A 25,343-nucleotide genomic window follows, 5' to 3' on the forward strand; every position below is an offset into this window, starting at 1 on the left:
GGAATATATGTTTTGGCCATTTTTTCTGACTATGTTGACTATGTGCTCTTTTATTTAGTTCTTTTTTTTATAGCTTATTTAATATAAGTGAAATATTACAGTATAGTACATAGTACCACTGTAAAAAAATGCAGCATGAAGTTAATATTTCTTTGTCATACCCCTTATGTAAACAAGGGAACACAATAAAAACACACTGGGATACATAGGCAAGGGTAAACTATAATGAAGGTAACCAAAAAATTGTATTGTGTGTTCTCAGGACATTTTTTTATAAATGGCAGGTAATTTTGACAATAACCTATACAATGATGGGCTTCAATATATATATTATATATATATATATTATATTATATTATATAAGAGTACTTTTACGTATACTGCTCCATGTCACATTTTGAATATAGGCCTAAGCTGCTTCAAAACCTGTAATAGTATAATTATAAAATAAATGGTAAATACATACATACACAATTACTCTGCAAAATTTAAAACATAAATATGAAGGATGTTTTGGTGTGGAATAAAATAAAAATGTTCATAGCGCACTACCGCCACCAGCAGGCTGTTTAGGAAACCGTATGTTTGCCTATGTGCAAATTTTATTTTAATTTCAATCGTTGACTTGATCTTACCATTTTACTCAGTCAAATCAAGTTTAAATTTTCACAAAATATTTACAAAGGATGATTTTATGTGGAAAACAGTAAACTTTTCAGCCATAAACGAGTCTAAATATATAAAGCTTGTTTAGCAAACAAAAAATATATAATAAAAAAAAGGATAAATGTAAAAAGCAAATGAAAAGACAAGCAGACGCATTACTACATCAGTTACAGAAAGTGTTACAAATAAGATCAAAAGTTTTGTCGCATAAAGTCCAGAACTAAACTATGGGACTGAGAATTTTTTTTTTTTTTGAACAATGTGTTCTTAAATAGTACAGCCTCAAGGAATTTTATCAGTTTAGACATAAACACACACATATAAGCTGGATATCATTTGTTTTCTGTTATGTCTGTTCAGATGTCAGCATGTACTAACTAAACTCACATATCATATGGCATTATTTCATAACACTAAAATGGAGAAGGTGATTCACAATGAATCAATAAAAAAATAAAAATAGACCCATTTTTTAAAATATAAATAAATTGGAATGTAAAAATAATTTACATTTTGCCTACATACAAATATACTTAAAATACTTACAAATCAAATAAAAGCAAACATTTTTTGTGTGTTTTAAGTCTTTTTAAACAACGGTGCGCATGCGTCGGTTGTGCAGCGCCGCTTTTTTCTTATGGCTTGTTCGACTTCATGCGGCGCTGCATGAACCAACAGCCGGATGACGTCAAAAAACCGCGAGAACGATTCGAGAAATCATACGAAGTGTCAATTCGTCTCGCTCTCGCGGCACTTTAACGTCACCCGCCTGTCAGTTCTAGCGGCGCCGCATGAAATCGAACAAGCCTAGTATGTATGCCATGTGACTCTGACGTCACCGCTGGCAGTCATATGACTGTTTGGTAATGGAGGCGAGGTTTCCGCAGTTGATATCTGTCAACATAACCGCTTTTACAAATCCTGTCAAATAAAATCGACAAGAAACAACACAGAGGGAACACTGCTGTCTGCATGCAGTTTCACTGATCGTGTCAATGGATTTTATTCGACAGTTTTGGACGATAATTTGCTTTGCCTTGTTTCCTTGCGCATGTGCGAACTACACTCAGGTAAATACATCTATCATGTGACATTACCTACTGTATCCTGTATCTACTGCTTTACAGTTCATACTCGTCTTTTTAGCGAGTATAATATGACATTCATAGCAATACTAAGATGAATAATCGGCAATTACTAACCAGTTGTATTTTCAATACTTATCTTCATTGGCCAGTCTGTCATATAGAAATAGTCTGACAGTATAGGGTGAATAATATAAGTACATTTGGAGATTAAAATTAAATCAACTTGAATTCATCCTATATAGAGCTTTTTCTTAATTTCGATTTCAAAAGTATGCATGAAACAAAAAGTTTGCATAAACAACCTTACAGAGATACATGCATGTACTTTCTGCAAATTCAGACTTTGCCATCTTTTAAATTGCAAAAGTAAAAGTCAGAGGGTATGTAAAGTAAAGCAAGATAGATTAAGTTATTATACACATAATAATCAAATAACCTCTTTTGTTCCATTGTAAAACCCTTTAGTTCCTGCAGATTGACCCGCTCATATATGAGGAGCAGTTGCTGTGGGTCGCTGGTGGAGCTGGTCAGGTGAACACCTATCGAATCCCACTGCTAACCTTCACGTCACGTGGAAGTCTGCTGGCATTCGCTGAAGCCAGAAAACAGTCATCCAGTGACATCGGGGCAAAATTCATTGCAATAAGACGCTCTACAGACAGAGGTGAACCATCCACTTTTATGAGCATGTTTGTTTCAGTCATAAGACCGTCAATAGTGTGCACCATAAACCCAATGAATGAGTCTTGTTTAAATAAAGCCTCTTTTATCTTTCTCAGGAGCCACCTGGTCTCCCACCTCATTCATAGTGGACGATGGCTTTTTAGCAGACGGGCTGAACCTGGGTTCGGTTGTTGTGGATGAGGATACGGGTGCCGTGATCCTCATCTACTCTCTGTGCTTTCACCATCACCAGTGCAGCCCATCGAGCACCATGCTGGTCGAGAGCCTGGATGATGGTTTCACCTGGAGCCCTCCGCGAAACCTCTCTGTGGAGCTGGGGGTGAAGAGTTTTGCTCCTGGGCCTGGCTTTGGAATACAGGTGTGAATTTTTACACTGCAAAACAACTCTTGACCTGTTGTTTTTTATGACACAGTTATGACCGTGGTGGTTATATAACTGTGATAAACAAGGCCATTACAAACCGGCCACATGATTAAGCATAAAATTATGAAAATGTGTGACATGACTTGATTTATTTAAAGGGGTCATAGCGTGAAAATCAGACTTTTTCCATGTTTAAGTGCTATAATAGGGTCCCCAGTGCTTCTATCAACCTAGAAAATGTGATGAAGATCAACCCAGTCACTTTATTTGAGTAAGCCATTTTCTGCAAGCATGTGAAAAATGATGTATTTCAGATTTCGCCTGTTTTGTGAGGTAGGTAGCAAGGCGAATTACAATAATACTGCCCCCTTTATCTGCACTATCCAACCACAGCACTGCCATTTAGTGCAGAGAGAAAGAGGGAGAGAGAAAATAATTCACAGCACAATTGAGTTTCAATTGCAACAAACCACCATCATTGTGATCAGTGTTTGCACTTCATCCGCTCATTTGCATTTTAAAGGATACACCCACAAACGGCACACTTTTGCTTAGGCCTATAAAGTGGCAAATTAAACATGCTATAATAACTTATTTGTGTGGTATTTTGAGCTAAAACTTCACTTACACACTCAAATATTTATTTTACACCTTAAAAAAAAATCTCATAATATGACCCCTTTAATATAGTCTTTATATAGTATAGTCTATGATATGTGTGCATTTACAGAAACGGTACCCACCCAAAGTGGGACGCTTGGTGGTGTGTGGGCATGGATCTATTGCTGGTGATGGGGTCTTCTGCATCTTGAGTGATGATCATGGTAAATCCTGGAGATATGGAGCTGCTTTGAAGAGCATCCCTTACAACCAACCTAAACAGAATCTGGACTTCAACCCAGATGAGTGTCAGGTAACCTTCATAAGTAATTGTTTAAGCAATGTTTTTTCTTGTTTCTGGTGCCCCCTGCAGGTCTTCTGTATGAGTGTCCACATGTGCAGCATCTGTTTGCATTCACTTTTTTAAAGTATGAGTGACAAAACCAGCAAATTTTGAAAAAAAATCCATGCTTGAGGTGGTTTTTGACTTATACGATAAAGAGTAAATGCAAATAATGGGAGATGGAAACGCATTTGCTGAACAAATTCTAACGTAGCGAATATTAAATCCATGTGACTGACGTCTAGCTGTTTCTGCTGTAGTTGTCTTTACCATATATGCAGGGTTCCCACGGGTCCTTGAAATCCTTGAAAGTTTATGAATCTGGGGGAAAAAATTCAAGGCCTTGGGAAGTTTAGAAAATATGCATACATAGATACAGGTCATTGAAAGTGCTTGAATCTATTTTATGCAAGAAATTTTCTGGAAAAACCATATTATTCCCTGTGTAGTGTAGGATAATATCATAAAAATTCTAGACTTTTTAAGCACACATGCTAAACTGTTCACTTTAAATGCTTATATCTTCTGTATGCGAATGTTGATTCATACCAAAATCCTTTTTTGCATAGTTGTGTTTGACACATGAAAACGTCTTGGGTTACGTATGTAACTGTTCTTCACTGAGAAGGGAACGAGACGCTGCGTCTTCCTTGCCATACTTCCTGCGTACCTGTAATACTGTCTTTGGCAATATGTCAGATAGCGATATACTTCCTGACCCCGCGTCACCCTGTTTTTGTCGTTAAGCCTCACCATTGGTTGAATTTGATATACACATTCAGACGCACTTACCCCTGGAGGAGCCCCCAAAGTGTCACCGCAGTGGCGCAGCATGAGTTCCCTCGAAAGGGAACTCTAACAATGTATCTTAAAAACTAACTTTGCTCTCACTTGAAATGTCCCCACATTTAGTCCTTGAATTTGAGGGTATTGGACCTGGAAAGTCCTTGAAAGGTCCTTGAATTTGAAGTTAAGTAAGGTGTGGGAACCCTGCATATTTTGACATGACGAGCAACACACGACACTCCAAACACACCTTTTGAATTCTCGCCCCTCGGAAGAGAAGTTACCGGCCGCAACACTCAGATCATGTCTTTGCAAGTTACCTAAAGTAGTATACTTATCTTTGACTCAAGACATTATCTCATATGCCATCATTTTCTGTGTGTAAACTCAGCCAGTCGAACTGGAGGACGGAAGCATAGTCATCAATGTACGCAACCAGAACAACTATCACTGCCGCTGTCGAATAATAGTGCGGAGTCTGGACGGAGGCGAGACTCTGCCTGTAGAGGAGCTAGTTTTCGACAAAACGCTGGTGGATCCTGCGGTCGCAGCTGGTGCCCTGCAGAAACAAGGAGTGGTGTTCTTCACCAACCCAGCCAATGCTCAAGACCGTGAGAAACAGCCACTTAAAATGTCGTGCAAAAAAATAATTAAAATAGGTAATTTTGTTTAAGTTTAACTTCTTGTGCAGGAATCAATCTGACTCTTCGCTGGTCTTTCACTGATGGGAAGTCATGGGAGAAAGAGGTGGTCCAGATATGGGCGGGGCCCAGTGGTTATTCCTCTATGACATCACTCAAAGGGGATTCTCCCGAGGACAACAAATACATCTTCGTCATTTACGAAAAGGGCCATAAAGACATCATAGAGACCATTTCTTTTGTCAAAATCCATCTATATGGGGGAAAGTAGCATATGGGTGAAGGAGGGAGTAAAAAGGGAAATTTGGGGTTTTAGTCTCATCCATAATTTTTTTTAAAGTTTTTACAGTAAATTTGGAATTGAGACAGTACTATGCAATGATTGGTTGATATTGATTTAAATGAATCGTGTTCCAGAATGAATCAAGACATCCTGGTTGAATGTGACACCAATATAGACACAATTATGACTGTACTTTCTCCCATGCCCAATATTTGCTAGAATATAAGTGTTTCTTGATAAAAGAAGTGTTATTTTATGCAGTCACACGACAGTACCTGCTATAGCACATTGCTCTCGTTTAATGTTTCTTATCAGGTCAGGTCCTGTCTCTTGCTGAGCATTTTACTGGTTCTTATAAATTATTTTAATGTGATTGTTTTAGGTAGCATTACGTAAGCATTTACTGTGGTAAGGCTTAAATTATGTTTTACATGCATATGATTTTGTCATGTTAATTATCAGTGGCAGCTTTTGCGAAGGCGAAACATAGTCATGTGTGTTTCTCGTCATTTATAAATATGTGTTCCATGCATCATGTGAACCTATGTCAAAATATGTGCTTGAAACAGAAGATTTGCAAGGGTTTATAATAAAAGAGACGCTCGCGTTTGCTAGATATTCGCTTAATCTCATGTGTAATCAGAGTGTTAAGTGTCTTGCAAGATGTGAGCGTCTCTGTTATCATGAAGCCTTGCGACGCGTATGCAGCAGGCACGTATTTTGACATGAGTCATGACACATGATGCACATAGGTTCACATGACGCACCGACGTGACGAGCCACACACATGACACCCCGAACGTATATTTTGACATGACGAGCCACGCGCACAACACCCCGAACGCATATTTTGACATGACGAGCCAAGCGCACGACACCCCAAACGGATATTTTGACATGACGAGCATGACACCCCGAACGCATATTTTGACATGACGAGCCACGCGCACAACACCCCAAACGCATATTTTGACATGACGAGCCACACGCACGACATCCCGAACGCATATTTTGACATGACGAGCCACGCGCACGACACCCCGCACGCATATTTTGACACGACGAGCCACGCGCACGACACCCCAAACGGATATTTTGACATGACGAGCATGACACCCCGAACACATATTTTGACATGACGAGCCACGCGCATGACACCCCAAACGCATATTTTGACATGACGAGCCACGCGCACGACACCCGAAACGCATATTTTGACATGACGAGCCACGCGCACGACACCCGAACGCATATTTTGACATGACGAGCCACGCGCACGACACCCCAAACGCATATTTTGACATGACGAGCCACGCGCACGACACCCCAAACGCATATTTTGACATGACGAGCCACGCGCACGACACCCGAACGCATATTTTGACATGACGAGCAACGTGCACGACACCCGAACGCATATTTTGACATGACGAGCCACGCGCACGACACCCCAAACGCATATTTTGACATGACGAGCCACACACATGACAACCCCGAACACATATTTTGACATGACGAGCCAAGCGCACGACATCCCAAACACATATTTTGCTTTTGGCCGCCACTGTTACTTTGAAAAAATTCTAATTTTACCTGGTTTTGGTTATGTTGACACCATCTAATATTTCTGATGTAAGCTGAATATGCGTACTTTGTCTATAACCCCTAAACTACACTTGTTAAGTCATGTTGAGGTTTTGGGTTGTACAGTCTTCCATGCATTTACCTCAATGTGCTGGTGGACATTGTCTGTAGAAGCCAGCAATTTATTTCATTAACAGGCTACTGGAAGTGATTTTTAAATATATGTGTCTGTAATGTTTTTACATCATTACATTTGATATTTGCTGCAAGTCAAGTGCATTTGACTTGTCACTTTGCACCATTTTGCACATTTCATTGTTCAATAAATTTGTCAATTTTTATAGGTAAATGTGGCATGTTTCTGACTTATAACTTTTAACTTTTATCTTTTTCCAGTATACAGCACCGTCAGACAAAATGGTCAGAATTTGTACCCCAACTAGGACCGTACCCTTTTAGTCTTTGCACCTAAAGAGTTCATATTAGTATCTCAGAGGTAGATATCGGTACCAAAAAGTGCATAGTACCTTAAATATGCATATTAGGATCTCAAATGAACATATTGGTATACCAAATGTATACATACATACAACTTTTGTACATTTGTGTACCTTTTTTTCTGAGTGCAGGACAGAGTATACATTGTATAGACAATAATGGTCTTTTTACCTTGGGTCAATGTAATCATGGGATATCTACAGAGTGTTTACATTAATGGTCGTCCAAACACAGCCCAGACGGCTAGGCTAAAACAAGGCCAAATTTAGTAAATGTAATAAACGTCTAAACGTAGTCTAAAATTAAATAAATAAATGAAACCAAATACATTTTAATCACTTTGTTTACATGATGGAATATCTCGCAACACGTAACCAAATTCATCCCTGCTGAAAAAAACGGTAAAACCATTACAGAAAATTCTAATGGTTTTATTGGGAATTTTATTGGTTCTAATGGAATATGGCCCAAAACGCACTACAGTGTATTGTTTTTTGTTGGTCTCTAATGGTATGTATTGGTTCTAATGGAATATGGCCCAAAACACTTTTAATGGTAAAAGCTAATGGTTCGAAACCATTAGAATTTTCTGTAATGGTTTTATTGTTTTTTTCAGCAGGGAGGTTTATTTTGGCTAGAAGTGGGTCACTCATAACTAGACTATATTGGGTCTTTAGTCAACCTAGATGATGAAAGGACAGCTATTGCTTGCTAGGAATTTACCATGATAATTACATTTATAAATAGTTAATAATTTACACTGCATACTTTGCAAACGTTGTGCTGACCCTGCACTGGAGATGTGGAAATGTTGTTCAGGTAAAAAGTGTTGAAAACTAATAATATTGATTATATAGGCCAGTGGTTCCCAAACTTTTTCAGCCTGTGGCCCCCCTTGTGTACGGTGCATTCCTTCGCGGCCCCCCAAAGAAAAATTGTGACAAAAAAACTGTTCTAAAACTCAACATTTAAATAAAAAAACATTAAATTATACAAAAAAATAGTGCTTTTGGTTAGTAGCCTTATTGTTTTTATTTAATTACACAGAATTCACGATAAATTTATGTATTTCATAAAACTGGGGCCCCCCTGGCACCATCTCGTGGCCCCCAGTTTGAAAACCACTGATATAGGCTACTACTCATTTTTCAGTGCCTTATCTAACACAACATTATTCAGTGGTTTTGTAAGAGCTCCTGTGCTCTGTTTAGTCAAGACAACAGTCATCTGGAGTGAGTGAGGTAACCTTTTCACTTCCTTTTGAAAACTACAATAAGCCAACTAAACTGGTCGGTAAAACCAGTTGTCATATCTTTTGTCCTTTAAGCTGTTGTCTGTCTGTGTTTTGTAGTCACCTGGATTCTGTGTGTGACTTGGTGGAGTTATGGACCGGAGTTTAAGTATTTCACTTCTGTTGGCCCTCTGTTCATTTGCTCGAACCGCACAGGTAATATGATTTATCATATATAACTTATGAATGTGACAATTACATGTCTAACTGGAAAAATGATTAAACAACTCTAATTTCATCTTGTCAAGCCGAAACTTTTTTTTTTTAAATAAGGGGAGATCAACTACTATAGTTATCACTTGGAAAAGTGTTCAGAGAAGGAAAGTATTCCAGGAACTGGTTTTGAATTAAAAAATGTAATTGTTTTCTCTGGCAGTGCTTTTATATTATGATTAAAACAAATTAAACAGTTAGATGTTGTCAGTTCTGTTATCCAAACTACAATGCCATCCAACAACATATTTTTGTAATAGCTTTTTGGAAAGTAAACACAATAAAATCACAATAGCATATACATACAATAGTAAAGCTAGATTCAGGAGTATTTAGGTGGTTCCCAGGGTTTAGTTTTCCGTTTCTATTAGATGAACAATCAATTGGCATTATAAGGAGAATTGGTCATTTTGTAACTACTTACTCTTTTTTTATAGTTTAATGTATCCTTGGCTTTTTTATTTTAATATAGTTTGTGCGAATATTTTTTCTTATAAAACGGCTCGTTCTGGTTCTTCATTCTGATTGGTTGAAACGCGTTCTAAGCCGTGATAAAATACCCCGGTAAACCCACGGTTCAGACCGCATCACAAGTATCACTGCGCCACTGTTGCTGCGTACTGATTTATGAGAATAAACACAACAGTCTTTAATCATATTTTTAATTTGTCTACAATTGCACAATTAATGGCGATATGCAGATAAATGTCAATAAATATTGTTGAGTCATCTCGTCGATAGAGAAAACGTTGTCTGAGGATTTTATAACTCAAGTTCATACGTCCGCTATTATCCACTGGGTGGCGATCTTTCCCAACTTAAACACTGACGCATTCACTGAAAACACAGTGTAGTACTGTTCATGGCTGTGAATTTGATCTCTTACTAAAGTTCTTCACAAAAATGGAATTATCTCCGCTTTTAAAACAAAAATTTGAGAGGTGATAAGAGAACAAATAAAGGTAGGATGAAAGTTTTTTTGTTTGTATTTGTTTGAAAGCCGATGGTCTGTTCTTCATTTGATATTTTATGTTTTTCTGCAAGGCATTAAACTAAAACTGGGTGGCAACTTAAAAAAAAAACGCTGACGGGGAAAGAGTTCAGCATGCTTCCAGGCATATTTGATCATCACTTCAACACTTGCATCTAATTTATACATTAATATAACTGTTAATGTATAAATTAGATGAATGGTGATTTATTACATAAACACCATAGTCTTAAATCATATTTTCATTGTGTCTTTGCTGCGTCTGTGTTGGTTGGGAACTGCGCTCTGTTTCAGTCACACTTGATTCTGAGGAACTACTTTGTTTGGCGGAAGAGTAATATTGGTAACACTCTACAATAAGGTTCATTAGTTAACATAGTTAATGTATTAACCAACATGAACAAACACTGAGCAATACATTTGTAACAGTATGTATTAATCTTTGTTAATGTTAGTTAATAGAAATAAAGCTTTATTTGCTTGTTCATGTTAGTTCACAGTGCATTAACTAACGTTAACAAAATTTTAATAAAAGTATTACTAATTGTTGAAATTAACATGAACAAAGATGAATAAATGCTGTATAAGTGCAGTTCATTATTAGTTCATTTTAATTAATGTAGTTAACTAATGTTAACTAATGAACCTTATTGTAAAGTGTTACCGTAATATTTGTACTAATATAATTACAATTTATTTGGGTTTTATTTTATAAAATCCCGCTAACGTTATGCATATGAAGTAACCGTTTTATAAACGCAATAAACCCCTCGAAGCGTTGGGTAACCAGTGCATTTTATAACAGCTAAGGGGGTTTAGGCACTCCGCTTCGCGTCGTGCCTAACAACGCCCCTTAGCTGTTATAAAATGCACTGGTAACCCACTGCTTCTCGGGGTTTATTGCTTTATTTTGCACTGTATAAAGAATGCTGTGAAATCTAGTAAGTTGCTGTACTTTCTTTTACAGTAAACTTACTGTAGATTTAATCACTGTCAAAAAATCTATACTGTAATTTATATATTACAGTTATAATCACAATAATTTAATCACAGTAGAGTAATAAAATTCTGTGTTTTTAACACAGCAGATATTATACTTCTGTAATGAGCATTACTGCTTTGTGTGTACTGTAAAAGGAAGATCATGCTGTTTTGCAAAAAAATAACATTTATGTGAAAAAACATAAAAATGGCATAAAACAGATTTTAATTATGTGTTGTTGTTGTTTTTTTAGTTTGTAAAATATTTTTATTTTGCATAAACCTAAACAAATGTTTAGTCTTAACTATTAAAGGTGACATAGAATGATTGAACGGGGTATTTATCCTTGTTCTGTGATGTGACATGTAGACAAAAAAAATTTGTTTGGGTCTGTAGTGCCTTAGAAGCTTCCTAAAAACCTCTCTCAGATAGCTCTATTAGGGTGGGGGATTTTAAACAAGTGGTTTTGTACCTATTTGGCTCCCCCTACTGGCTTAACTTGCAATCTCATTACTGATTGGCTGACTTTGCTGCCACTCAAAAAATGTAGCAAATTATTTTAAAGTGGAGGGGCAGTGAGATGCCTGTGATGTCATAAGCATCAGTTTTTCAGATTGGGCGGTTTTCTGGCTGACATTTCTAAAAGAGGAATTTCTATGAGACTGAGATGTTTAGCATATCTAGCACTTTTTGTATGTTTGGGAATGCGGGTAGACTACATTATTCAACAAAGATGTTTTTTCATTCTCTGTCCCCTTTAAATCTTTTGTGACTCTTTCACTCACAACCACATACCTCAACTACCCATAACAAATTGATATATTATCTGAATAGATAAGCTTTCCAGTGATGTATGGTTTTTTAGGATAGGACAATATGTGGTTTAAATAAAACTATTTGAAAATCATGTATCTGAATTCAAAATGTGAGAAAATTGCCTTTTAAGTTGTCTAAATTAACCCACTTATATCTAAAAGTTTTTACAGTAGGAATTTTACAAAATATCTTCATGGAACATAATCTTTACATGTGGCATAAAAGAAAAATATGGCCGTTCAATGTTGGCTATTGTTACTGTTTATATCCATGTGACTTGCGACTTTTGTGGTCCAGGGTCACATTAGGTGCATGGAGGCCTTAAATAAACCCTTTATTTCTGCCTGCACTGTAAAGACATTGCATTTCATATCTATATTCAATTTATATTGTGCAAAAATAACTAAAAATTCCTTGTGCTACTTAACAACTCAGTGGTAGAGCATTGCATTAGGAGTGCAAAAGGTCATGGTTTAAAACCCAATAGATACACATGCTGAAACCATTCTTTAGAAACGTTGGCCCATATTAATAGGATAGCATCTTGCAGTTGATGGAGATTTGTGGGATGCACATTCAGGGCATGATGGATCCATGTTCTCATTCTGTTTACGCCAAATTCTAAATCTACCATCTGAATGTCTCAACCGAATTCGAGACTCATCAGACCAGAGAACATTTTTTCAGTCTTCAACTGTCCAATTTTGGTGGGCTCGTGCAAATTATAGCCTCTTTTTTCTATTTGTAGTGGAGATGAGTGGTACCCGGTGGGGTCTTCTGTTGTTGTAGCCCATCCTGCTCAAGGTTGTGCGTGTTGTGGCTTCACAAATGCTTTGCTGCATACCTAATTTGTAACGAGTGGTTATTTCAGTCAAAGTTGCTCTTCTATCAGCTTGAATCAGTCGGCTCATTCTCCTCTGACCTCTAGCATCAACAAGGCATTTTCACTCACAGGACTGCCGCATACTGGATGTTTTTACCTTTTCACCATTCTTTGTAAACCCTAGAAATGGTTGTGCGCGAAAATCCCAGTAGATCGTGAAATACTCCGGCCCGTCTGGCACAAACAACCATGTCGCACTCAAAATTGCTTAAAACACCTTTCTTTCCCATTCTGACATTCAGTTTGGAGTTCAGGAGATTGTCTTGACCAGGACCACACCCCTAAATGCACTGAAGCAACTGCCATGTGATTGGTTGATTAGATAATTGCATTAATGAGAACTTGAACAGGTGTTCCTAATAATCCTTTAGGTGAGTGTAGATCAAGGAGACAGATTTACAATCTCATGGATTTACATCATCTGGTGCTCTAGCAAACGTCTCATCAACTGCCGTCTCCTCTGTTTTTATTTTCTATTTGTAGCTATGACTTATGTGTTTCTTCATCACATGTTCTCAGATCAAACCTGTGGTTGCTGATGAACAGTTGCTATGGGTCCAAGGTCAACCCCCACAGGTTCACACCTACAGGATTCCCCTGCTCACTTTCACTCCTCAGGGAAGTCTGCTGGCTTTTGCAGAGGCCCGAAAGATGTCGGCCAAAGATATCGGAGCCAAGTTCATAGCCTTAAGACGCTCCACAGACAGAGGTGTGTGAAACTAAGTTAAACTCTGTCCTGCTTTGAGAGTTTCTCCTTACCGACCATCTCTTCTTCACGCTGTCAGGAACGACCTGGTCTCCCACCTCATTTATTGTGGATGATGGAAGTCTGGCAGATGGGCTGAACCTGGGTTCGGTTGTTGTGGATGAGGAGACCGGTGCTGTGATACTCATCTACTCTGTGTGCTTCCACCATTACCACTGCAAGACCTCCATCACAATGCTGGTGGAGAGTCTGGATGACGGTCTCACCTGGAGTCCTCCAAGAAACCTTAACCCTCAGCTGGGGATCAAGAGTTTTGCTCCTGGGCCTGGCTTTGGTATACAGGTATTTCGTTCACAGTTGCCATCATTTTTTGGACGTCTTGTACCACCTTATACGTCACATGACTTTTTTATCTTCACGGCTATATAAAAATACATCCTTGATACACATATTCCAAATAAAATAATTGCAATAACTAATTTTAAGCTCTGTGAAACTTAATTGAGCTAGACAACCTGTTGGCAAATATCTAAGGTTATTTAAAAGATAAATGGTTTGATTCCTAGAGATGTGAACCCGCAACCTTTTCCAGTTGACAATGCTTGATGTTTTGGTGCTGACAGAAACGCTATCATCCTGCTGTTGGGCGTTTGGTGGTGTGTGGACATGGGTCCATCGCTGGAGATGGCGTGTTTTGTCTCCTAAGTGACGATCATGGAAAAACGTGGAGATACGGAGCTGAACTCAAGAGTATTCCCTACAACCAGCGCAAAAAGAACCTTGATTTTGAACCGGATGAGTGTCAGGTAAGAAGAATAACAATGTGTTAAATGCAAAAATGAACGCAACGAATCATTCAAATGTGTGTTGTGTCTTTGTTCAAAGCCGGTGGAGCTGGGTGATGGTAGCATAGTGGTCAACGTGCGCAACAACATGAACTATCACTGCCGCTGTCGTATAGTTGCCCGCAGTCTGGACGGAGGTGAATCTCTGCCTGTGGAGGAGCTGGTGTTTGATACCACACTGGTGGATCCTGCGGTTGCAGCTGGAGCTTTACACAAGAATGGAGTCCTGTACTTCACTAATCCTGCAAATGCTACACACAGTACGAAAATAAGATGTCAAATAAATCTTTGGTGTTGCCAGAGTACATTTGTGAAGTTCTAGCTCAAAATACCATATAGATAATTTATTATAGCATGTTAAAATTGACACAAAAATTTGCCGTCTTTTGATGTGTCCTTTTAAATGCAAATGAGCTGATCTCTGCACTAAATGGCAGTGCCGTTGTTGGATAGTACAGATTAAGGGGTGATATTATTATAAGATCCCCTTCTGACATCACAAAGGGAGCCAAATTTCAATGACCTTTTTTCACATGCTTGCAAAGAGTGGTTTACCAAAACTAAGTTAATGGGTTGATCTTTTTCACATTTTCTAGGTTCATAGAAGCACTGATTATAGCACTTAAAGGATTAGTCAATTTTCTTAAAAAAAAATCCAGATATTTTACTCACCACCATGTAATCCAAAATGTTGATGTCTTTCTTGGGTCAGTCGAGAAGAAATTATGTTTTTTGAGGAAAACATTTCAGGATTTTTCTCATTTTAATGGACCCCAACACTTTAAAATTGAAGTTTCAACAGAGTTTCAAAGGACGCTAAACGATCCCAAACGAGGCATAAGGGTCTTATTTAGCGAAACGATTTTCATTTTTGACAAGAAAATTTTAAATATGGACTTTTAAACTACAACTTCTCGTCTATCTCCGGTCCTGTGACGCGCCAGCGCGACCTCACGTAATACGTTATCACGCCGAAAGGTCATAGATGACGTATGCGAAACTACGCCCCAGTGTTTACAAGTGTGGCGAAAGAGGACCGTTCCAACGTTATGTCGAATGATAATAATTAATGTCTTTGTGTCAATTTATTGTTTAAAATGGTCAGCAAATGTGCGTTTCATATATGTAACACGTGACGTGACCTTTCCAATGCATTACGAAATTATGTGAGTTGCGCTGGCGCGTCACAGGACCGGAGATAGACGAGAAGTTGTAGTTTAAAAGTGCATTCTTTTTTCTTGTAAAAAATGACAATCGTTTTGCTGGATAATTTTTAAACTGTTATGTGTTGGGCTCCATTAAAGTCCATTAAAATGAGAAAAATCCTGGAATGTTTTCTTCAAAAAACATAATTTCTTCTCGACTGAACAAAGAAAGATATCAACATTTTGGATGACATGGTGGTGAGTAAATTAACTGGATTTTTTTTTTTTAAGAAAATTAACTAATCCCTTAAACATGGAAAAAGGCAGGTTTTCATGATATGTCCCCTTTAACAATTTTGCTTGTCCTAATTGGCATACTCTTTAAAATTGAGATAGGAATGACTTCATCCCATATTCTTGAAAATATATACCCGGATTATGTACTTTTCACGGTCAAGTGCATAGTGTGATTGCTTTATTGGCTTTTTTTATGAGTAGGTAAGTTAGTAGTGCAAAAATGAATGATTATCATAAAAAACAATAACGAAACCCTGTCCCTAACCCCAATGTCACAGGGGCAAAGGGAAATCATACAAAAATGTATGAATGTGGTTGTATGAATTCATACAAATTAGCTGCCACGTAAAGTATGTATGAACTGCCACGAAATAGGTTGTTTTTTCAGTTCACCTTCCACTTTTTCAGTTTCAGAAAAGTGATGAGAAATGTGATGTAGACGCAGAGGTTTTATATGGTTATATCAAATTGAACTTTGAATGTTACTCTTGGCCAATGATTTGAAATGTACTGTAACCTTTACAAGCAGTTTGTTTAATGTAGATAAAACCAGTACAAATCTTGATCAGTAGCAAGAATGGCAATAATCTTGAGACATGGCAGCAAACTCTTCTTCTTTTTTTCAGGAGTTAACCTCACCCTTCGCTGGTCTTTGAATCACGGTAAATCATGGGTGAAAGATACTTTAAAGATTTGGGCCGGGCCAAGTGGATACTCCTGTATGACATCGCTTAAAGGCAAAGAAACCGAGGATCAAAACTATATCTTCGTCATCTTCGAGAAAGGCCATACAGACTATAGAGAGTCGATCTCCTTTGTGAAGATTAACCTGTACAGTGACCATTAAAACACTGTGATGCAGCGCTTTTATAGGAAAGAACGAAAAAGCAAAAAAAAAGAAGCCGGAAGTGTTTATTTTGTTATTATAATGATAGTTTTAAAATGTTTTTTTTTTTTTGCACCTTTGGTCATACATGTTTCATGTGCACTAATTTGATGATCTGTATTTTAATGAGGTTTGGTCGGCACATGGGTGTTGCTAGGCCCCAAATTTCTTCTCAGCCCCTCTAAAAATTTTGCGATTGGCTCCATAAACTGTACACAGATTCGTGATCACTTCAGTCTCCTTTAAATTTCATAAGGAAACGGCAGCAGGGCAGACTTTCAACACGTTCTTCAAGCCACCTCAAATTTAATGCGCTACTTTCAATAATTAATTTCCCATAAATCGACACATTTATTTCGACGTGTGGCTGCACATCACATTGTTAAAAACCAATATTTACATTTATACCATGGTCTGTTTAAATACTCGATTCTGATTGGCTGGAAGGTGTGCATTAAAACCGTTTAATGCACAGGTAGTTTCAGTCAGTTTGATAACAGGTCGAAATTAATCCGCTACTATAAACATTGGTAACCATAGTAACACAGTTACACTTGCAGAGAGAGCAGGAGAGAGAGCGAGAAAGTGTTTCTCTCTGTCTCTCTCTCTCTGGTCCTTCTCTTTCAGTCTATCTCTTTTAAAACATTGCTTCGAAATTTCCAACTGTTTGTTTTTGGTTTCATTTAATGTAATGCATTTCAATGTGTCCTTATATAGTAATCCTGGTTAGAGACGCCGGTTTTATTTCACACTTTACGTAATTCATTTAAAGGTGCAGTGTGTAAATTTTAGTGGCATCTAGTGGTGAGATTGTGAATTGCAACCAATTGCTCAGTCCACTGCTCACCCCTCGCTTTTGAAACACATAGAGAAGCTACAGTAGCCACCACCGGACAAACATGTCATCGTCGGAGACAAAAAATTGTCCTTTAAGGGCTTCTGTAGAAAAATGGCAGCACAAAATGGCGACTTCCATGTAAGGGGCCCCTCGCTGTATGTAGATAAAAAGGTCTCGTTCTAAGGTAATAAACACATAACGGTTCATTATGAAAGGTCTTTATACACCCCTGATAATATAGTTTTATATATTATTTTGCATTTCTGTCAAAAGATCCTTCTGAAAACTACACACTGCACCTTTAAATAAATGACATGATTTGTTCAAATAAAGATCGCCTTGTCATTGTCAGTGTTGCCTGTCATTCATAAATTATTTTAATAAATCAATTAAAGAATCATTAAGTTAGCTATATGCTTAAGCAACGAGGGGATAGACTTTAAAGAAGAGACGCACACAACCACAGCCCACAGGTAACTCGCGCACGCATCTCTCTCTCTCTCCCTCAGGTCCTTCTCTTTCAGTTGAGCCCCCCTAAAATGAAAATCCTTGAATCGACCCCACAGCACAGGATAAAGTCTTCTACCACAGAAAAATAATGTCTTTTTAATGTAGACATTAAAAATGTTGTAGTTTAATACATGACAATTTAAAAATACAATAAATGTAAGCTTTACAGCTGAGGTGTTGGATTAATCAACGATCAGTCACGTGAATTATTTTTTTATAAGAGCACTTCCTGTATCATCTGTCATAACGTCAGCTGATTCTGCATGACAGTTTCATGTGCTTTGACGGTGTGCCAAGATAAGACCGCACACAATCTTGTCTGGGTTGCAAAACTTGTTTGTGCTTTTTTCGACATGCTCATTTAACGTTAAACATAACAGTGTTTCTCTTTTACGTGGAAGGATTCTGACTTTTCAATATGAAGAGGACTAGATTCATTTTGGGAAACTTTGACTTTACTGAACTTACTGTGCTGGTTTTTCTACTTTTGGAGCTGGCAAGCTTAGATGCCGTCAGGTTTAATGGAAAGGTAGGCTAAAACTATTTGTGCTTTTGTAAGTTACTTAAAACGGGCAGAAAGTGAATTCAATTACATTATCCTTATAACATGTCGCTAGTCTTGTGTCTTATTTAAACAAATGCAGTGTATTAACAATATTTATCTGTTAAGAGTAAATATAGGTGGGGTATTTTGTCATCATATGTAACGTTAACTGATGTTGCTGTAACATGTACTCCAAATTAGTTTTTTAAGAACCCCCTGCTGCTTTTTAGTCCTGAAAATATATAAACTATATCAAGGTGTAACGATAAATCGCGACTCGTATTAATATGACTGTCCGATGTCGATTCTGAATCGCAAATGCGATATTAAGCACAGCTCTTAATGTACGTTACTCTTTGATTAATAAGTCCTTATTAATCTAAAACTACTGTGAGTTTGAGTCGTTTATAACATGCATTTGAAAAAGCAACACTCGTCAAACATAATCATTACACATATTCTTTATTATCATGAAAATACCTGAATAGATGAAATGCCTGTCTAATGCTTCTTCTTCTGCGCGCATATTGAGTTTCTGCACGAGACCGCCCTCTGGCATTTGGATGTAGCGTCTCTGTATCACTGATCTATGTATGCATTGACGTCACTTTTCCACGTGACCACGATAGAGCACGCCATGTTGAGTGGCAAACGTTCAACAAAATGGCTGGTTTTCATAGCGGCTGCTGCAAAAATGCCATTAAAACGGACTATTTTCAGCTTAAATTGAATTTAGTTGGACTTGATAGCAGAGGTGATAGCATTAGTTACATTTTTCAAGCATCTGTGCTTTATTAGGGTGTTTGTCTTGGGAAAAATTTTACTTCACTACATTCTTAAGCATAGAATCATACTGTGTATTCTTTAATATTGCATATTCAAAAATTTTTAATACCTAATTACATTAAAATTGTGTACTTTTACTTAAGTAAAAGTATGTTAATGTACTTAAATATTAAATGTAAATCAAAAACGTATATTTATTAAATGTAATAGAGTAAAACTTATAATAATATGCTTTGGAATGTATGTTTTCCAAAGAAAAACACTGATAAAATCAAATACTTAAAAAATAAGTTTAAGTAGAAAGTAAAATACTTAAGTTAGTGTCCACCTCTGCTTGATATTGACCCTAGCAACTTGTCAACCCACCCGTGGTCTGTGGACGTTGGCATGAACGATCAATTTACATCTCCTTTCAGTGTTTTTTGGCAGTCTGTAAAACGATAGCTCCGAATTCTTTTTAAATCTGATAGTACAGTCCATCGCACAACAGCTTTTTTCCCATTTAGATGCGCTTTTCTCATGTTTTCGCTGATTTCACACTGTACACAAATTCTGCCGCTCTGTGTTTTGCCACTCAGTGGGCGTAACCGCAGTCACTTTTGCCGTAGGTGACGTCACGTGCATACCCTCTGTCCATTGAGAAGCAGCAAGTAAACTGCCCTATTTTTTGTTACACTCCTAAAATAATTAAGCTGGTGCCACACTTGATTAAAAACAAAAATTAAAAGCGAGAAATATTAGCTGTGTCCCAATTCTAAGGCTGCGACCATAACTTAAATAGAGAGTCAAAGAAAATAGAAAAGAATTAAGGGCAAAATCATAAGATATCAAAAGATCAAGCAGCTTCATTGCACTCTGACCTCTCATTTTATCAAGGGCTTTGGATAAACACTTTAAATCATTTTTGAATAGTGGGAGGGATTTAAAGAATGTACATTTACGAATGAAATATTTTGCCAATATTACAATGTTATTAAGCACATAAAATGAACCAGCAGTCTTTGGAAATTTCAAATAAAATATGTTGTAAAGTAAAAGCAAAACCATCAACAACCACCTCTTTTTCTATCAACCTGATATACAGATAATATTGGAAAAATTGCATGAAAAAACATCTTCTTTAGAATAGTGTCTTTAGAATGGCTAATGCAGAAAGAACAGGGGACAATTTCAATATAACATTTTGATTTAGGTATTTGTTCGAAGGGTAAATCTCATTTAAAGTTTCTTTTTCTCTAAGAGGAATAGAAAAACTTTATTTTATTTTTTAAAATATTTTACAGTTTTCTTATTATCTAATTTATTTATTTTAACTTGACAGGGTTTTTAAGACAACCTATCTTATACTTGTTAATACAATGATCACTAAGGCTGCGACGTTCGAAGCATGACTGAAGGAATGTGTTTTTGATAAAAAAAATCCTGATAATTTAATCACCGATGTCATCCAAAATGTTGATGTCTTTCTTTGTTCAGTCGAGAAGAAATTACGTTTTTTAAGGAAAATATTCCAGGATTTTTCTCAATTTAATTGTTGGACCTCAACATGTTTCAGCTTCAACGCGGTTTAAAATTGCAGGGCTTTAAACTATTAAACCGAGGCATAAGGGTCTTACCTAGCTAAACGATTTTCATCTTTAACAAGACAAATAAAATATATGTATTTTTAAACCACAACTATACACGGTTTCAGCAGTAACATAAACAAACGGGAGATGTAAGTGACATTGTTTCCTCAGTATAACAGCAAAGATTTACTGAGGATCACCATTTCAGCTAAAAATCATTTTAATGAAGAAACAATGTCACCTTCATCTTGACATTATGGTGCCTGTCCATTAACAGCAATTATGATTCCTTCTTGAACAATAATAGTATTCATTTAATATTTCAACAGCATCACACTTTTATCTTATGTTTTTCTTATTTTAAGCTTTGTTGGTTGTTTTGTGTCTCTACGCAGAGCTTACAGATTGACCCTATAATCATGGAAGAGCAGATCCTCTGGATTGGAGGTGGGGCGGGTGCGGTACACACATACAGGATTCCCCTACTCACATCCACTCCTCGTGGAAGTCTACTGGCTTTTGCGGAAGCCCGGAAGACATCTTCCACAGATATGACGGCCAAGTTTATAGCTCTACGGCGCTCTACAGACAAAGGTCACTTGTCATGTCTCCTGTGGTGTTATTCATTAAATAAAGTAAATTTACTGAACATGCATTTTCTTAAACAAATAAGCAGCTGATGATGGTGAAAATAGAAACGTTTCTTTGCCATATGCTTAGAATGTCTATATTCAATTATTTCTTTAAAAGTTAGCAAATAATGCATGTGTTTACATGATACTCTTTATATTTAGGAGCAACCTGGTCACCAACGTCTTTCATAGTTGACGACGGCTCACAGACCGATGGGGTGAATCTGGGTTCAGTTGTAGCGGATGAAGAGACGGGAGCAGTGATACTCATTTACTCTCTGTGCTTTTACCGCTATCACTGCAGCCCTCCTCGGATCATGATGACTGAAAGCCTGGATGATGGCCTGACCTGGAGCGCCCCACGAAACCTCAATCCACAACTGGGGGTCCATAGTTTTATCCCTGGTCCTGGCTTTGGAATACAGGTTTGAATGTTTCTTCAGCCACTTCCCAGACAGCAGACAACTCCGGGTCGGATCCGCACCGAATATCACAGCTCAGGTTTAGATCCGGCCAGTCATCTGCTGTCTGGGACTGGGTTAGATGAGTTTGTCTATTTGATAAGATGTAACTTAGTGGTTGGTTTTAATAGGTGATTAACTAGGTTGCCTAGTGCAAACTTTTCAGCCCACGATCCCTAAAATAACGGTACCAGCGAATCATGACCCCAATCTTTAGAGGTGGTTAAAGTATACAAACATTGTGGGCAACAGAGCACACATCTAATTGTTAAAAAAAAGTGACTTCGGAAAATTCTCTCGTGACCCTCCTCACTGTCTCGCGACCCCAATGGGAATCCCAACCCCTACCCACTGGCTTAGTGGATGTATTACGCATTTTTAAAGCCTTATAAGGAGCATTAAATGAACTGAAACATTGCTTTCTGCTAAATCTTATAAATCTTTCTCTCACTTCTGTTTTATAAAAACCCAAAATTCAACCTAGAATAATGATTATACATGCAAAAACCAAGTAAGCACTTCACCACAAAAATGGCAGATTTGGATAGGCGGGAGTCAAGAAACTTTTTACACATTTTTTACTCATTTTTGATGATCTTTGCTATGATGGTATCTACAGAAGCATCATCCCCCTGCCGTTGGTCGTCTGGTGGTGTGTGGTCATGGTACTCTAGCTGGTGATGGGGTCTTCTGCATCCTCAGCGATGATCATGGCCGTACGTGGAGAAATGGAGCTGCGCTAAAGAGCATCCCTTACAACCACAATAAGCAAGCTCTTGATTTCAACCCAGATGAATGTCAGGTATTGGCAGTCAGACATGACGTAGATTTTTTTGTTGTAGATTTGTCGAACGTTTTTGTAAGGCTGAGATGTTCCGCTGTCATGTGTAGGTAAAAAACACTTCCCGTTTCTACCCAGCCGCAGTCATTTTCAGATTGCTTTTCTGAAACTTCTGCTTCTCCTTCTATTAAGCCCGTCGAACTAGACGATGGATCTATATACATCAGTGTGCGTAACCAGAACCACTATCACTGCCGCTGTCGCATGGTTGTGCGCAGTCTGGACGGAGGCGAATCTCTGCCTGTGGAGGAGCTGGTGTTTGATACCACACTGGTGGATTCTGCGGTTGCAGCTGGAGCTTTACAGAAAGAGGGAGTGCTGTACTTCACCAATCCCGCCCATACGCATGATAGTAAGAAAACTATCATCTATCACGTTTGCCATGCTTTTCAGACATGTTCAATGTATGATTACTGCAATTTGCTGATCTATGTGGGCCAATGCATGCCATTGTCATTTTGTCTCAAGATGCAAGGTACAGTACTGTGCAAAGGTCTTGGGCCACCACAACCAGACTTGTTGTTTTAGAAGTTTTAATGTCCATTCATATTTATTTTTCAATCTATTTTATTAAGATACAAACAGTAAAATACAGGAAATATGTACAAAAAAAATTAAAATTAAAATTTCAGGACTAATGTCTTCTTTAGGCATCATCATCAGTGTTTATTGTGACCTCTTTTGGCACTAAACACATCTTGAGCATTTTTGAGAATGAAGTAAAAAGACGAATTACGTTAAAATTAGAAATTAGGATTTTATTTCATATAAGTTAAGGAGATCCTGCAGTTTCCTGCTATTGCTCAAGTGGACGGGGAGTTTACCCTAAAAGCTGGACACATCAGATTACATTTTTATACAGTTTTTAATACAACATACACATTTCCTGTATGTATTCTATTAAAGAGACTAAGAACCAATTATATATGATCACTATAACATTGCAAAAAACAACTAATCTAATTCTGGCATGGTGGCCTGAGACTTTTGCACAGTACTGTATGTTTGTAAAAACTGCTTAAATGTCACAATATAACTAAGGATTAATCTTAAACCTATCCGGGACACAACCCATATGTATTTGGTCACGTGTTGTGATGCTGGACATAAATTCAAAATGTTGTGATATTAATTCCGTTTACTCATTTTCTTCAGGAGTTAACCTCACGCTTCGCTGGTCTCTGGATTATGGTAAATCATGGACGAACAATACTTTAAAGATTTGGGAAGGGCCAAGTGGATACTCCTGTATAGCCTCACATAAAGGCAATGAACCTGAGGATCACATATATGTTATTTATGAAAAAGGCCATAAAGACTATTATGAGACCATATCTTTTTTGAAAATCAATCTGTACAGTGGACTGTAAATGGTACAGTCATTATGGTGGAAATTATAAACTTTATTCTTGTGTTGTTCACAATTATATGTTTGCCAGTACAGTAAATAGTTTTTTTTAATTACCAGTGTTTAACAAATTCCTTCAAAATAATAGATATACTGTAACTTCGTACCTAATTGTGTTCTTTGTATACACACACACATACATAAATACATACATACATACAACATACATATCTTTGTATACATATAATGACTTGAATTTGACTGTTGATAAAGATGTATGCTTGATGAAAATGATATAATGCTTTATGATGAGTAAATATCAAAAAAGGACAAATATTTTTTAATAAAATTTGTAAGATGTTTTCTTTCTATAGGTTGCAGATTTTAACAATGAAGTTATAATTACGTTTTAGTGACTAATATCAATTCAATAAAGCTGTTTTTTAGTGAACAGATAATAATGTAATCTTTAATTGTGTCAAGAAACTGTAAACTGTAACTGACTGTCGTAACACTCTGAACGCCCCTATCCGATGTCATTTATCATTATTGATTGGTTGAGGTGTTTCACGCTAGCCAAGTTGACTGGTATGGATTATGGTAGAATAACCAAGGTTGATATCTCCCTAATTAAAGTAACTCTGATCAATCTTACTATAAAGCTGAATTGGGGGTCTAGATTTTTTTTTAATATAGTCTGTTATGCCCAGGTGGGGAAATCTGTTTGATATATACAGTGAGGAAAATAAGCATTTGAACACCTTAATATTTTGCAAGTTCTCCCACTTGGAAATCATGGAGGGGTCTGGGGTTGTCATCGTGTGTGCATGTCCACTGTGAGAGACATAATCCAGCAATCACAATGTGTGATTCTTTGACTGTTTATTTGTATGATACAGCTGCGGATAAGTATTTGAACACTTGAGAAAGTCAATGTTAATATTTGGTACAGTAGCCTTTGTTTGCAATTACAGAGGTCAAACATTTCCTGTAGTTTTCACCAGGTTTGCACACACTGCAGGAGGGATTTTGGCCCACTCCTACACACAGATCTTCTCTAGATCAGTCAGGTTTCTGGCCTGTCGCTGAGAAACACGGAGTTTGAGCTCCCTCTAAAGATTCTCTATTGGGTTTAGGTCTGAAAACGGGCAAGGCCACGCCAGAACCTTGATATGCTCCTTACAGATCCACTCCTTGGTTATCCTGACTGTGTGCTTCAGGTC

General features: G+C 37.5%; 3 protein-coding genes across 4 annotated transcripts; all 3 read left to right on the plus strand.

Moving 5' to 3' along the window:
• Positions 1 to 1,493: 1,493 nt before the first annotated feature.
• Positions 1,494 to 5,997, plus strand: LOC129455120 (sialidase-1-like). 2 transcript variants are annotated; one of them, XM_073858127.1, is made up of 6 exons: positions 1,494 to 1,736; positions 2,229 to 2,418; positions 2,534 to 2,796; positions 3,533 to 3,715; positions 4,923 to 5,142; positions 5,223 to 5,997. In XM_073858127.1, exons 1-6 carry the CDS (start codon positions 1,662 to 1,664, stop codon positions 5,441 to 5,443), a joined length of 1,152 nt encoding a protein of 383 aa, XP_073714228.1. In that variant the 5' UTR covers positions 1,494 to 1,661; the 3' UTR covers positions 5,444 to 5,997. The 2 variants fall into 2 exon arrangements, with proteins under 2 accessions (XP_073714228.1, XP_055075769.2); XM_055219794.2 differs by having other exon boundaries at positions 1,495 to 1,736; positions 2,220 to 2,418.
• Positions 5,998 to 8,175: 2,178 nt separating this feature from the next.
• LOC129455682 (sialidase-1) lies at positions 8,176 to 18,036 on the plus strand. The gene is made up of 6 exons (XM_055220447.2): positions 8,176 to 8,984; positions 13,233 to 13,422; positions 13,499 to 13,761; positions 14,043 to 14,225; positions 14,305 to 14,524; positions 16,333 to 18,036. Exons 1-6 carry the CDS (start codon positions 8,922 to 8,924, stop codon positions 16,551 to 16,553), a joined length of 1,140 nt encoding a protein of 379 aa, XP_055076422.2. The 5' UTR covers positions 8,176 to 8,921; the 3' UTR covers positions 16,554 to 18,036.
• Positions 18,037 to 18,188: 152 nt separating this feature from the next.
• LOC129455681 (sialidase-1) lies at positions 18,189 to 24,286 on the plus strand. Its single transcript, XM_055220446.2, has 6 exons — positions 18,189 to 18,469; positions 21,234 to 21,432; positions 21,633 to 21,895; positions 22,551 to 22,733; positions 22,905 to 23,124; positions 23,928 to 24,286. The coding sequence occupies exons 1-6, from the start codon at positions 18,359 to 18,361 to the stop codon at positions 24,140 to 24,142; spliced, it is 1,191 nt and encodes a 396-aa protein (XP_055076421.2). The 5' UTR covers positions 18,189 to 18,358; the 3' UTR covers positions 24,143 to 24,286.
• Positions 24,287 to 25,343: the final 1,057 nt, after the last annotated feature.

This window comes from Misgurnus anguillicaudatus, chromosome 20 (assembly GCF_027580225.2).
Source record: "Misgurnus anguillicaudatus chromosome 20, ASM2758022v2, whole genome shotgun sequence".
NCBI lineage: Eukaryota > Metazoa > Chordata > Actinopteri > Cypriniformes > Cobitidae > Misgurnus > Misgurnus anguillicaudatus.

Excerpts from the sequence above, each read along its gene's own strand:
- LOC129455120 (XM_055219794.2), top strand. The coding sequence starts at position 1,662 with ATGGATTTTATTCGACAGTTTTGGACGATAATTTGCTTTGCCTTGTTT. Across the intron at positions 2,419-2,533 it reads AAGACGCTCTACAGACAGAG|GAGCCACCTGGTCTCCCACC; the intron begins GTGAACCATCCA and ends TATCTTTCTCAG. Across the intron at positions 2,797-3,532 it reads GGCCTGGCTTTGGAATACAG|AAACGGTACCCACCCAAAGT; the intron begins GTGTGAATTTTT and ends GTGCATTTACAG.
- LOC129455682 (XM_055220447.2), top strand. The coding sequence starts at position 8,922 with ATGGACCGGAGTTTAAGTATTTCACTTCTGTTGGCCCTCTGTTCATTT. Across the intron at positions 13,423-13,498 it reads AAGACGCTCCACAGACAGAG|GAACGACCTGGTCTCCCACC; the intron begins GTGTGTGAAACT and ends TCACGCTGTCAG. Across the intron at positions 13,762-14,042 it reads GGCCTGGCTTTGGTATACAG|AAACGCTATCATCCTGCTGT; the intron begins GTATTTCGTTCA and ends TGGTGCTGACAG.
- LOC129455681 (XM_055220446.2), top strand. The coding sequence starts at position 18,359 with ATGAAGAGGACTAGATTCATTTTGGGAAACTTTGACTTTACTGAACTT. Across the intron at positions 21,433-21,632 it reads ACGGCGCTCTACAGACAAAG|GAGCAACCTGGTCACCAACG; the intron begins GTCACTTGTCAT and ends CTTTATATTTAG. Across the intron at positions 21,896-22,550 it reads GTCCTGGCTTTGGAATACAG|AAGCATCATCCCCCTGCCGT; the intron begins GTTTGAATGTTT and ends TGGTATCTACAG.